Genomic DNA, 14,592 nt, shown 5'->3' with positions numbered 1-14,592 from the left:
ATACGTACCTATAATATGTCTGGGAGAGGTAAAGGTGGTAAAGGACTCGGGAAAGGAGGCGCCAAGCGGCATCGCAAAGTGCTCCGTGATAACATCCAGGGCATCACCAAGCCCGCTATCCGCCGCCTGGCTCGCCGCGGAGGAGTGAAGCGAATCTCTGGACTGATCTATGAAGAGACCCGCGGGGTGCTGAAGGTTTTCCTGGAGAATGTGATCCGGGATGCCGTCACCTACACTGAGCACGCCAAGAGAAAGACCGTCACCGCTATGGATGTGGTGTACGCTCTGAAGCGCCAGGGTCGCACTCTGTACGGATTCGGAGGTTAAGGATATTCATCGGCTGCATTTGAACACAAAGGCTCTTTTCAGAGCCACCCACAATATCAAGCACGAGTTTAAATCCGTTTACTAATCATTCACTTTCTACAACATGAGGAGATGCTTTTTGGGTTAGGGTGTTACATATATAAACATGCATAAATATATAATTATCTGCGTAAACTCTGAATTCCAATGACATTGTATGTATAATATGCGTTTTGGGAGTTATTTTGTTTAAAGAAAGTCTGCATTAATAAAGTATGTATAATGTATTAACGAGCTAATTTAATTAAGGTAGTATGTTGATGTAAACTAGGGAAAGAGGTATTGTTATAAATTTGAACAGTCTTAAGCAAAAACACCGCTGCGTAACTTTAATATTAACAAACTGCTGATACCGCAGAACTAGCGGTGTGTTCACTGGAAACCCCTTGCAGCTCTCCTAACAGGAGGCTGCCTGTCACCGGGGGAATGCGCTGCTCAGATGCGCGGGATTAGACAGCGGGTGTCGAGGCCGAGTGGGTAAGACGATGGACTGGGAATCCATTGGGGTCTCACCGCGCAGGTTCCAATCCTGCAGACAACGTGTAAATATCCATTTTGTATTATTCCGTGCCATTGTATAATCTCAATGAAACCATAGATAGGATGTCTATGAATGTTTTCAAATGGGCAAAAATCTGAGCCTGTGTTACTGAACCTCATCCCGAGGATACTCGGGTTAAAACAGGCACGGTGATCTAAAAATCTACAGCGATATTTCGGTTATTTGTACTTTGGGGGGGGAATGTTTTAATCAAACTGTTTTATAATGTAAATAAATTATTGGAACATATAATTTAAATTGGTATAATTGCAGATATAACTACCTTTACACAATGTAAACAAACTGGACAGTCAACAATGTCGACTTTCTAGTTAACTGAAGTGCCCAGAACTCTAAACTGTAAACTAAAACCTAGGAATTATAACAACTCGAACACGACTGTAGGGCAGTGTGGTTTTAAACACTTCTAAACGGTTACATTTTGTTACAGCTGTCTTCCAATTTAAAAATGTGCGCCAAGAGGAAAAAAGACAAACCGCAGCAGAACAGCGCCAAATCAGAAACAGCGGGCAGGGAATGATACAACCAATCAGAGGCATGCAATAAGATTCTGCACGCCCTCATCCACTATGACGTCTTTTAACATTCTAACTAGTATTGCACCGTTCTGTCCAATCACGAATGAGCCGGTGTGTATAATAGCAGGAGAGCGGCCGCGCATTTATTGTTGTGATATTCTGAACTACAGTGAAGATGTCTGGAAGAGGAAAGACTGGCGGTAAAGCGCGTGCTAAAGCAAAGACTCGCTCCTCCAGGGCAGGACTGCAGTTCCCAGTCGGTCGTGTTCACAGGCTACTGCGGAAGGGAAACTATGCCCAGCGTGTGGGCGCTGGAGCCCCGGTCTATCTGGCCGCTGTGCTCGAATACCTGACTGCTGAAATCCTGGAGCTGGCCGGGAACGCCGCCCGGGACAACAAGAAAACCAGAATCATCCCGCGTCACCTGCAGCTCGCTGTCCGCAACGACGAGGAGCTCAACAAGCTGATGGGAGGCGTCACCATCGCTCAGGGCGGAGTGCTGCCCAACATCCAGGCCGTGCTGCTGCCCAAGAAAACCGAGAAGCCAGCCAAGAAATAAATCACTCGGACGCCGCTTTTACATCTTATAAACCCCCAAAGGCTCTTTTAAGAGCCACCCACTTTTCTATAAAAGCGTATCGAATCAGTTTATTTTTATTGTCTGAAAAATACCGACTGGTGAGAATTGAAGCAATAAATAGTTAGTTTGTATTTGTGTGTGGCAGTGCAGCGCTGCCATGTCTGTTTGGAGCGATATCAAACCCACGCCTCGCCTCAGCGCGTGTAGATCACGTTCCCACATTAATGCCACGTTCTTTACAAAGAGACAATCTGATACAATATCAATGACTGCTTTACTTGGTTTTCGATCGAGCTACCTTGAAACATGCTTCCAGTTGGAAATCCACCCCCTCCCGCGTTTGTGTTTTATTGCGGGGATATGTATTTTCCGTGTTTTGTTTTTTGTTTGTTTGTTTTCAGTCTGATTTATAGTTTTTGAATTGGTTTATTTTCTTTAGTGTTAAGGGTACATGCTTGGTTTATGTATTTTCTCTCGCCATAAATAAGTATTGCTTGCCTATTGTTGAGCGTTTCTCCGTTACAATTTTGAACCCAGACTGCTTAATGTGAATGGAATGCATTTCTTATACTGGGGATAAGCAATGTTGTCCTGAATGACTATACTGTATTTATTTAAAAAAGGCGCCAACAGCTCCGAAACAATAACTGCTTAACAGAATGCGCGCGCGCAGAATTCAAATGTTCCAATCAATCATTGAGAGTCTGGAATATAGCCAATGAGGAACAGAGACCCGCCCTTCAGATCTCATAGCCTATCAGAGTAGCTCAGTTCCTATATAGTCTCTGGTATCGGCTGCTTGTGCCATTTACAGTTGTTTTTTTTAATACTGTGTAGTAGAGTTTGAAAATGGCAAGAACTAAGCAGACTGCGCGTAAGTCCACCGGTGGAAAGGCGCCCAGGAAACAGCTTGCCACCAAGGCTGCTCGAAAGAGCGCCCCCGCTACCGGCGGCGTGAAGAAACCCCACCGTTACCGACCTGGCACTGTGGCTCTGAGGGAAATCCGCCGCTATCAGAAATCCACCGAGTTGTTGATCCGCAAACTGCCCTTCCAGCGGCTCGTCCGAGAAATCGCTCAGGATTTCAAGACCGACCTGCGCTTCCAGAGCTCCGCTGTGATGGCGCTGCAGGAGGCTAGCGAGGCTTACCTGGTCGGGCTATTTGAGGACACCAACCTGTGTGCCATTCACGCCAAGAGAGTCACCATCATGCCCAAAGACATCCAGCTGGCCCGCCGAATCCGAGGAGAACGCGCTTAAACTGCAAAACCCTTAAAATACAGCGAAACTCAAAGGCTCTTCTAAGAGCCACCCACTTCTCTGAAAGTGTTATATTCCAATTTTAAATAAACAGCTGTAGTTTACACGGTAAGTGTTATATGTGTAAGTTTCGCAATTGGAACATGTTAATATTATATTAAGAGCGCGTTTCGCTTTTCCTTCCCAACGTTGTGTTTCTTTTAAACCATCAAATCTATAGATGGAAAGAGAGGCTACATTTTAGGCCAAAATAAAAATCTGATATCAGATATAAAAAAATGCCTCGTTTATTATCGGCGGAATTTCGGGAGGTGAACCGGCTCGGACTCGCTCAGCTTGTTCGGTGTGTAACAGGAACAGCTTCGAGTCTTTTCTCAGAATCAGTTTGTTCTGTTTCTGTTCTAGCATCTTGGCTGACAGCGATGTGGGGATGATGGGGTTTGTGCTTGGTGATGTTTTTTCAGTCGACAAGTTCAAACCAGTATTTATATCATATGTAAAATAGCAACATTAATAAAATTGAGTCAAATACATAAAAACAATCTCGCTGTACAGTACAGACCATCGTAAACCGAGTCTGTTTATTGCAGTTTCCCAGTATTGCAGATACAGCTGTCATTGATCTAATGTATAATGTGCACAATGTGATAGATTTTAATTGTAAGTCGCCCTGGTTAAGGGCGTCTGCTAAGAAATAATAATAAAAATAAAAGTATTGAACAATGTGACGTTTCCAAATCTAACACGAAATACTGTACAACTGCATTATGGCTTTTGATAGACTTTTACGACATCATTTCGTAGTTTATTTGATTACATGTCAAATAAAAGATCTAAATGAGGTTATTAATTATTTTAAAGGTGTTTCAATCATAGAATTCGAGATAATGCAACACCTTTGTCCACAGCTGTACCTGCGGGGCGGCGCCATGTTTCACCGTCTTGGACTGCTCGCCGAGGAGACCGGGCTGTTCCACCGAGAAAGCGGAACACGTTCCACGGCAGCACATTCCACACATCGCCCTGTGTTTACAAGGACAATCTGCTCTTTTAGAAAGATGTTTTGGCTCTGAAAAGAGCCTTTGGGTTCACTGTCGCATGGTCGCTTTAACTGATCACTTCTTTTTAGGAGGCGCCTTCTTCGCTGCGGGTTTAGCTGCCTTGGTCACCTTTTTAGGTTTGGGCGCTGCCTTCGCTTTCTTCGGGCTCTTCTTCACGACCTTTTTAGGCTTGGCAGCCGCTTTCTTCGGGCTCTTGGGCGCCTTCTTTACAGCTTTCGGTTTCTTCGCTTTCGTAGGAGTCTTCTTGGGTGTCGCTGCTTTCTTTGCCGAAACCTTTTTCGTTGTTTTCTTGACAACTGCTTTCTTTGCCGCTGGTTTCTTTGGAGCTGCCTTCTTCTTGGCCGCCTTCTTCTTGGCTTCAGCTGCTTTTTTGTTGAGCTTGAAGGAGCCCGAGGCGCCGGTGCCCTTGGTCTGTAGCAGGGTCTCCTTGGTCACCAGGCTCTTGAGGGCTCTATTGACGAGGGAGTTGTTCTTCTCCACATCGTAGCCGCCGGCCTGCAGGATCTTCTTGAGCGCCGCCACAGACAGCCCGCTGCGCTCCTTGGAGGCAGACACAGCCTTGACGATGAGCTCCGACACGCTGGGACCCGATTTCTTGGGCTTTGCTGCGCTTTTCTTCTTGGGAGCTTTAGCCGGAGCAGGAGCGGCTGGTGCTGGAGCAGTTTCTGCCATTTCTAATATTTCAACACGGAGAAAACTCACACGCAATGCTGAACTGTTCTGCGAGTCACAGAATGCGAGCAGAAAGGCGGAGAGCGAAACTTATCCACACGATGAGAACCGTGTAGACTCAACTGACCCGCAGGCAACAGATTCATTATGAAAACGTCCTGTCTTGTGTTTTCACGCAGCACAAAATATACAATTTGATAATGAAATTGGAACAAATGTACACAAACAACCGGAGGTATCAAAACAGAAGGGTTGTGTTTACAATATAACGTATTCTTTAACCAGGACCTTTACTGCATTTTTAATTGAGGTGACCAAAACTGCACTATCCTCCAGCGAAACCAAACTGCTCGCTCTGTACTTCGCTAGATTTTTTTGAATATAAGATGACAATTGTATTATTTAAAGTAACTGTATGATTGGTTTCACAAACGAGAAAGCTAGGCAAACACAACTTAAGTTTGAAGCGTGAAGTTTGTAAAACTGGACATTTAATCACCTTTATGTGCGGTGCGGTTAACACACTGCAGCACGGTCTGCAGGATCATCCCCTTGTAATCGATTGGGAGAATTACTTTGTTGAATTGTATTTCTCTTCATCCCTGACCCACACTTGTTGCAAGAATGTAAGTACCCTGGCATCAGCACAGCATTCTCTGAGTAGTTTAAATATTTCATTAGTAGTGTATTTCATAGGCAATGCCACCTCTGCCTCCTGGTGAGGAAAAAAGGTTATTTTTCCACTGTGTGTTTGCCTGCAGAAATACATAACCATTATGTTGGAAAACAATGTGTAAAAACTTATTTGGAATCAGGTTAAAGGACATTTCCATAAATTCATTCACATTCGCGTTGTTTAATCAGCAACACTATGCAGGGAATGCGAGTCAGCAGTTTGGTGGTTAACACGCGCTCACAGACACGGCTCAGTGGTGGGCGGGTCTAATGTTTCCGCGCTCTTCTTTGCTGGCTTCTTTTTCAATCAGGTCCGGTCTGCGTGTATGTATTAGAGCCTCAGCCCTCGTTTTAAGTATTGTATTATTTTCATAATACGGATCTACAGCATGTCTGGAAGAGGCAAAGGTGGTAAAGGACTCGGCAAAGGAGGCGCCAAGCGGCATCGCAAAGTGCTTCGTGATAACATCCAGGGCATCACCAAGCCCGCTATCCGCCGCCTGGCTCGCCGCGGAGGAGTGAAGCGAATTTCCGGGCTGATCTATGAAGAGACCCGAGGGGTGTTGAAGGTGTTCCTGGAGAATGTGATCCGGGATGCCGTCACCTACACTGAGCACGCCAAGAGAAAGACCGTCACCGCTATGGATGTGGTGTACGCTCTGAAGCGCCAGGGTCGCACTCTGTACGGATTCGGGGGTTAAAGATTTGGACACAAGGACACGAACACAAAGGCTCTTTTAAGAGCCGCCCACCTTTTCATTTAAAGAGTTTTCAATTCTGAAACAAGCTAAATTTAGTACACCACTAAAATCTTCAAAAGAATAAAATCAAATTTTTCAAAATGTTTTATACTGTTATCTCCCCAGTGTTTTCTTTGTTGTTTTAAAATGGCTATTTAGACCTATTTCACGCTGTGGAACGAGAGTATTTTAGGCTTAAACTTAAGTGTTGGATTTTTAACTCTTGACACAAATCCAGAAAAAAATAAAATTAAAATAAGCATTTCAGTTAATAAATCAATAAAATCAATTAATTGAATGGAATTGTATTTTAAAAAGTGAACATTTTCAGTAATAATGAGAAAATACGAGCTCGGTTTTATCCGATTCCCTGCAGAATTAAAGTCAGATAAGAAATAAAACACTTAAAAAAAAAAAAAAAAAAAAGTCTTATCTAATTTTATTTTCAGTACATTTTGTAATCAGTATAATAAATTAAAAGCAGCAGATCCTGATTCAGCTTTGAGCTCCACGATGTCGTCTTTTCTGAATTTGAGTTGAAGTTTCGCCATTCAAGCTGCTGTGAAACAATCGGGACTCTGGGATGAGGAAGAAATCGAAAAGCATCAGCATTGATCGTGTGTTTCTACATTTAACGTGTTTAATGAGTACAAAAAGTGAAAAGTGACGTGGGTTTGATTATTTATATTTCTATATTTAAGACGCATCGGGTGTGGATTTCAGTATTGCTGTATACCGAGTTCTTCATGTATTTAATAAATGAAAAACAAAAGACCTAAACTAACCGATCAAGAAAAAAGGCGCCGAATTCAAACCTGAACTCGAGAGAGAGAAAAAAAAAAGATCTCAGCTCGCGGCAAAGTCACCACCCCCTCTGTTGCGTTTCCAGTGAACAACCAATCACATCGAAGTATTCCGTCACTCGGGAGCGTTGCTAGGTTAACAGGTCAACATTCTCACTCTAAAGGGTTGTTTGGTAATAATTTGCATACAGACTCTATAAATACTGGGGCTCTGGGGGCTGGTTACTCATTCATCTTTCAAAAAGCATCAGAGAAGGAAAATGCCAGAACCGAAAGCTGCACCCGCGCCGAAGAAAGGCTCCAAGAAGGCTGTTGCCAAGACCCAGCCTAAGGGAGGGAAGAAGCGCAGAAAGACCAGGAAGGAGAGCTACGCCATCTACGTGTACAAAGTGCTGAAGCAGGTCCACCCCGACACCGGCATCTCTTCCAAGGCGATGGGCATCATGAACTCGTTCGTCAACGACATTTTCGAGCGCATCGCCGGCGAGTCGTCCCGCCTGGCTCACTACAACAAGCGCTCCACCATCACTTCCCGGGAGATCCAGACAGCCGTGCGCCTCCTGCTGCCCGGAGAGCTGGCCAAGCACGCCGTGTCTGAGGGCACCAAGGCCGTCACCAAGTACACCAGCTCCAAGTAAACCGAGACCGCCCCTGCTCCGTCTTTACAACACAAAGGCTCTTCTGAGAGCCACCCAAATACCGCAAAAAGAGTACAATTCTCATTTCAGTTATCTGCACATTTTAAAATGGAAATGTTTAAGGTAAGGAGACTTGCGTATTTATTTGGGAATGCATTTAGTTTTAGTTTCATAAACTTAAATGTTTATCGGGTTTTATGAATTGTATTTTTCTTGTAAAAATCGATTCGAATCTGTTTAATTTCGGCGGGAAAAATTAAATATGGATTGTTTCGACAAAACTGCGAATATTACAAGAAACATTACATTTGAGTTATAATAAGCGTTCTTAATTATTGAACAATCTGCTTTTGTTGGTATCTCATTTATTTCATGTATATTGCTGCCTCCACTGGCATGCATTCTGTTGTACATTGCAATTCAAAGGTTTGGTTGTGCATTGTTCTAAATCGAGAGTAGAACCGAGGCAGGTTTGAATTTCAGTGTTTACATTCATATATCATGTTTGTTTTTTATTAACCCAGTGAAATACACCGCCCAACTATCAGTGTATTCATAAACCTTGATTTAAAAAAAAATAACTGCTTGATAATGTTAGTTGTCCAGTTTGTTTACATGCTCTCCATTTGCAAGCAGCAGCGCTTGCTGGAGCATCTTGAGAAACGCAGCCGTCTGTTTAAGTGAGATAGAGAGATCTCAATGACACGACACGTGATCTTCGTTCTGTTTGCACCAAGATCACCTCGAACAACGAAATGGACCTGGATCAATATGGAGATGGAGAGATTCGCCTGTAACAGAACTCCCATAGGCTATACTGCAGAACGTGTCTATTGCCATTGTGCTTTTTCTTTCTCCACTAGATGGCACTCTTCTCTCATTTGTAACGTCTTTATCTTTGGTTCATTAATAAAGAAACAGATGCCACTCCTTGTAAGTGGGGATAAGCACAGGTTATTTTCAAATGTAATGTCTTTATTTAAGCTCATCTAGTCCTGCGTAGTGCAAATCACATTACTATATTTTTTATATCAGTCAAGGCCTATTTAAAGTGATCTTAAATTGTTTTAACATTAGCATTGATCAATTTGAAATTTGCTTATTTATTTAAACAACTGAACAATTGTAGGCTTGATGGTTTCTGATTTTCTGCGTTTCTACCAGTATGAGATACGCACTCAAAATGTGTCCCCTTCCTTCAACAACCCCCGATTGAAGATTGAAGTGTCATCACTAGCAGCGAGCAGGTGCCCAAAAACAACACTCATTGTCAGCTTGGTGCTGAGAAGAAAACACTCCCATTCCTCCTGGTGGATACCGAGACCAATCCCTTCAAAACATGTTTCACTCTAGAAATGATCCTTGCAAATATAGTCTTCTCTTTTATTGGCAGACCGTCGCCCCCAGCTGGCAAGCTCTACTTCATATGATACAATGACTGGGCAACAACGAGGTGTTCCATTAACAATACAAACTAACTTGAGACAGCCAAGTCGTTAAAGCATACCTTAAGTTTGTCATGAGATACAAAAGCAAGTTTTGGCATTTTTGCATTGCCAATAAAAAAAAAAAAATCTATAGGACAATCTGAATTCATATCAATCTGTGATGTAGCCTATGAGAATCAGTGGCCCCATTCAAGAGGAATTAGCTCAAATGATAGAGCGCTCGCTTAGCGAGAAGTAGCGGGATCGATGCCCACATTCTCCAAATAGTTTTAATGTATCTGCGTATTTAGTCCCAACACATTATGGAGATAAATACAAAGTGTAACAATTCTTTGTAACAGAGACGCCCGCCCTACATGTGTATTTTAAAGCACAGTCTCCTAATTTGTAATATTCCCCCGACTGAAAACTGCAGTGCGCCCTCCATCGTATGCCTTCCGAGAAGCACAAAGGGAGATTTTTTTTAGCAATTGAAGTGTTTGTGTTAATTGATAATAAATATAAATGGTTTGAAGTTTGCTTTCATTTGTAACGTGTTTGTAATTAAATATGTTTTTGTGGTTCCCTTTTACCAATCATTGTACTGTATACTAACTATTGTTCTATGTCCATGATTTTGCTACATAGCTTCCTATATGGTCTAGTGGTTAGGATTCCTGGTTAACACCCAGGCGGCCCGGTATCGACTCCCGGTAAGGGAACGTCTTTGTTATTGTCATTTTGTTACAGAACTAAAGTGTGTAATGTGTTTTCATTATGATAATAAATCTACAGTTACTTGAAATATATATATATATATATATATATATATATATATATATATATATATATATATATATATATATATACAGAATGATGCAAATGTATTTGACTCTATTCACATACACTCACATTTTAAATCCTCTTGTTTCTAAGCGACAATGAATCTGGAATAACATTCTTAGGGTTCGTGTCATACGACTTTGTCTCATCAAAGCTGTTTCTGGTGACGTGGATTATATTTGGAATCTTTGGTTCTGTCGTTAAGTATTTTCTCAAATAAGATGACAAATTAATAGCTCAGTTGGTTACAGTGAAAGTCAGCCCGGCTAGCTCAGTCGGTAAAGCATGAGACTCTTAATCTCAGGGTCGTGGGTTCGAGCTCCATGGTGGGCATCCTTTTTAAATACAAATTGAAGATGTTTCTTCGAGGCAACGGAGCAATGTCTGATTCTGTTCACATTGTATACAGTATTGCAACAAAATTACTTATTGGTCATTGTCAAATAGCAATTGCTATTGTAAAATGCATGCATCGTTTATAGCTATAACGATACTGAAATAAATAATCTTACTTTTTTGGGTTGGCTTCAATCCGTTTCTTTTTTTACAATTGTCATTACATCTTTCATGGAGCAACAGTTGGTATGTGCGTAATAAACCCAATCGGGCCTTGATACAATAGACAACCCTAGTCTGTGCTGAAATAAATAATGCAGATTTTTACTGTAATGGCCGAGTTGTCTAAGGCGTCAGACTCAAGAACTCTGTGTTTCCAAAGAATTGTGTGTTCTGATATCCAAATGGAGATGTGGGTTTAAATCCCACTTCTGACAGTTTGATTTTTACTTATTTTTAAAATGAATAAATGTGTTTACTTTACTATAAAAGATTGTTTCAAGGAAATCAACAGCTGATACCAAACTCTTGTCAGCACTCAATACCATTTTAGAAGTTGATTTGCTATTTGTTTGGTTTCCACACTGTTTAGCTGTTCTTTTCCCACCCAGCTGTTATATTAATCAGGAAGGCTATTTCCGTGGCCAGCACGAAGCGCCAGCAAACAGAAGAGCCTCAACAAAAGAGCCGGGAGTCTAGCTGTGGGAGTCCAGCGAGGGGAGGCCTGCCTCGAGACGCTGTTCGAATAGATCCTAACCTAACAGCGCTCTGGATGATGCCATCTACTAGTCAGGTCTGTACCCTCCACCGCACCGCTCCCACTGTGCCTATTTGTCTTACCTGTCCTGCTATGACTGTCTCTCAATTCCCTGTTCTGTCCTCTCGTCCTCGTCCTCTGCCCTCTCTCCACTGCTGCTCCTCCAACCCCTCTAACCTCATCCCGCTGCCTCTCCCCCCTCCCGCACACTCTCTGGTGCACTCTGGAACTGTCACTCTTCTGCTAACAAAGCTGATTTCATCTCTGCCTTTGCCTCCCACCTCTCTCTCGATTTCCTTGCTCTCACTGAAACCTGGCTGTCCCCTGATAACACTGTAACTCCTGCTGCCCTGTCCTCTCTCTACGTCCTGTCCCATACCCCGCGTCTCCCTGGACAGGGAGGTGGGACTGGTATTCTCCTCTCACCCTCCTTACTCTTTTCGGTCCACTCCAACCTCTCCTCACTTGCCTTCAAACAACCCCCTATCACTCCCCTCCTTAAAAAACACCCTCGACCCCACCTCCCTCCAGAGCTACCATCCTGTCTCCCTCCTACCCTTCCTCTCCAAAACCCTCGAGCGGGCTGTACACCGCCAGCTCTCTGCTTTCCTGTCCAGCCACTCTCTGCTCAACCCTCTCCAATCTGGCTTCCGCTCTGCTCACTCCACTGAAACCGCCCTCCTGTCTGTCACCAACTCACTAAACTCTGCCTTAGCTGCCTCTCTGTCTTCTGTCCTAATTCTCCTCGACCTCTCTGCTGCCTTTGACACTGTCGATCACTCAATTCTACTATCCTCTCTCGCTGACCTGGGAATCTCTGGCACTGTTCTGGCCTGGTTCTCCCCTAACTCTCCAACTGCACTTACCAAGTAATAAAAGGTTTGAACACAAAACAGGACAAGGCACTTCACGCCAAAATAAAGAGACAAACAAAACGGACTATACAGTGCACGGACAGACACACAAACAAACACGGTGAGTTTTAAATAAACAAGTATTGTGCTGGTCCTACCAGCACGTAATAGCAATTGATATTTTAAAGTTATTCTCCTTCTCTCTCTCACCCGTTCTCCACTCTCGAACACCCAACCCTGAGTGAATGGTACGTGTCTCTATATATACTGTTGTGCTGGGATTGAATTACTAATTAATTTTTCACTTGAATCCCAGCACGTGAATTAATTCTGTGCAACCCCGTGCTCACATATTACATTTAACCAGCACGTGAAGTGATTTGTGCCCTCCTCGTGCCTAAATACAAATCTACCTTTTAAAATCACACGTGAAACACAGACCCGTTTATATCTCGTGTACCAATGACTATACACCAACATTAACACACGCATGCAACATACAACATATAACACACAAATGCACACAGGGGCAGGGCACATTGCCACAGACACTCACTTGCCGATTCTTCCTGAGCAACATATGAAGAATCCGACCCTTCCTCACCAACTACGCCACCCAGCTCCTGGTCCAGGCCCTGGTACTCTCCCGTCTAGACTACTGCAACTCCCTCCTGGCTGGCCTCCCTGCGTCCGCCACCTGTCCGCTCCAGCTCATCCAAAACTCTGCTGCTCACCTGGTGTTCTCTCTGCCTCGCTTCTCCTACGCAACCCCACTGCTCCGCTCACTCCAGTGGCTCCCAATCACCGCTCGCATCCAGTTCAAGACTCTTGTACTAGCCTACAGATGCCTTGACCAGACTGCACCCAGCTACCTCCAGACCCTCATCTCTCCCTACACCTCCACTCGACCTCTCCGCTCCTCCTGCACTAGATGACTGGCTCTACCTCCTCTACACTCCCCTGCCTCCATAACTCGCTCCTTCTCCACCCTCGCCCTGCAGTGGTGGAATGACCTTCCTACAGATGTCAGGACTGCCCAGTCCCTGACCACCTTCCGGTGCCTCCTCAAGACTCACCTCTTCAGACAGCACCTGTAGAACTCCTCTGTTTTTCCCTCTGGACACTTATCACTCTTCCTTAAATGTGCTTTACTTGCTCTTATCTGCCCCCTATTTTACTACATCTAATCCTGTACTTGAGAGTACTCTAATCTGTCAAGTGTTATTTAAACTATAGTATTTTGTATTTAATTATATCCTGATGTAACTATCACTGACACTGTTATCTGCTTCGTTATTGAATTGTATTTTGTCATACTTGTACTTGCTTGAACCAAAGTCATTGTATTTATCTTGCTCTTAATTGTATTAATACTGTACTGTGATTCTTGAAATGTATTTTGGTTTACGACTATAAGTCGCCCTGGATGCAGCAGCAAAGGTCATTCAAAATGATCTAGACAGCATTCAGAACTGGACAGACATATGGCAAATGACATTTAATAGAGAAAAGTGTAAGGTACTGCACACAGGCAATACATTTCTCCCCCCTTCCTTTCTATATTGGTTAATTGTAGGCTCTAGTATTTTTTTTAAACATCACTGAGACCCTTGTCCCTGTGCAACCACAATGTAGAAACATATAGAGAATGTATGTGAATGGATAATAAACATCACTGCTGTTTCTCTTAAAGCGTGTTTATTTATTTATAATACTGGAGCCTGTCTTAATACTGTATTACATTCTGAATATGAATATAGCTGAATTATTAATTGTAGATAATACTTAGAATACCAGATACATATTTAGCATTAAAAAGAGCAGTGTGCTATACTGTAATGATGCTCCAGTCAGTCTGCCCGGACTGCACCAGAACCATCTTGAAAACACGAAGCCTCCAATAAGCTAATTTGTAAAAGTTAGTAAAGAGTTGCGCTAATAATGAAGATAAATTTGAACTCCTAGCTGGAGCAACGAGAGAGGGCGAGAGGGCGGGGCAGAGAAGGAGGGGGAGACGCTGCTAGGCAACCGGCTCGTGAACATTCCACTCAGCTGAGCAGAGACCGTTAGGATTTAAAAATGCGAACGTTCCGAGCGGCGTTAGGCGCTTCGTTAAATTAACACACAGTTGCTGGCATTTTAATTTTGAAGATAACCATATTTTAAATACTCAAATAGCACAGTATTAAAAAAAATATACTTTACTTCAGTTCCAGACCGTTTTCCAACAAATTAAAAGAAGTGCATATTTATAATATGCATATTTGTTATGATATTAAGACTAAACAAATGTTCTACAGTTTGGTGTATAATTTATTTATTTATTTAATGTTGTAGTATTTCTTTTTTAATATTGTCTTGTTTTCACAAAATAACACCCATACATTATCAGTTCATCTGCTAGAGTAATCAAATCACAAATATTACTCTTCAGTAATTCATACACAGACATGCTGTGGTAACTTCAAGAAGTTAAAATGTAAGGCTGGATTCAAGTTTA

At 42.9% G+C, this 14,592-nt stretch overlaps 1 protein-coding gene, 1 non-coding gene and 1 pseudogene across 2 annotated transcripts; 1 reads left to right on the top strand and 2 right to left on the bottom strand.

Moving 5' to 3' along the window:
• On the top strand, positions 1-6,443 carry LOC131703108 (uncharacterized; annotated as a pseudogene).
• Positions 4,348-5,068, bottom strand: LOC131702997 (histone H1-like). Its single transcript, XM_059005873.1, has one exon. The coding sequence runs from the start codon at positions 5,017-5,019 to the stop codon at positions 4,402-4,404; it is 618 nt and encodes a 205-aa protein (XP_058861856.1). The 5' UTR covers positions 5,020-5,068; the 3' UTR covers positions 4,348-4,401.
• A 2,605-nt stretch (positions 6,444-9,048) lies between the features above and the next one.
• On the bottom strand, positions 9,049-9,253 carry LOC131703501 (small nucleolar RNA U3). Its single transcript, XR_009309943.1, has one exon. It is a non-coding gene; the product is annotated as a small nucleolar RNA U3 (small nucleolar RNA).
• Positions 9,254-14,592: the final 5,339 nt, after the last annotated feature.

Source organism: Acipenser ruthenus, chromosome 32 (genome assembly GCF_902713425.1).
Source record: "Acipenser ruthenus chromosome 32, fAciRut3.2 maternal haplotype, whole genome shotgun sequence".
Taxonomy (NCBI): domain Eukaryota; kingdom Metazoa; phylum Chordata; class Actinopteri; order Acipenseriformes; family Acipenseridae; genus Acipenser; species Acipenser ruthenus.
Note: the sequence above shows the minus strand (reverse complement) of the source record. Positions and strands in the feature narration are given on the sequence as shown.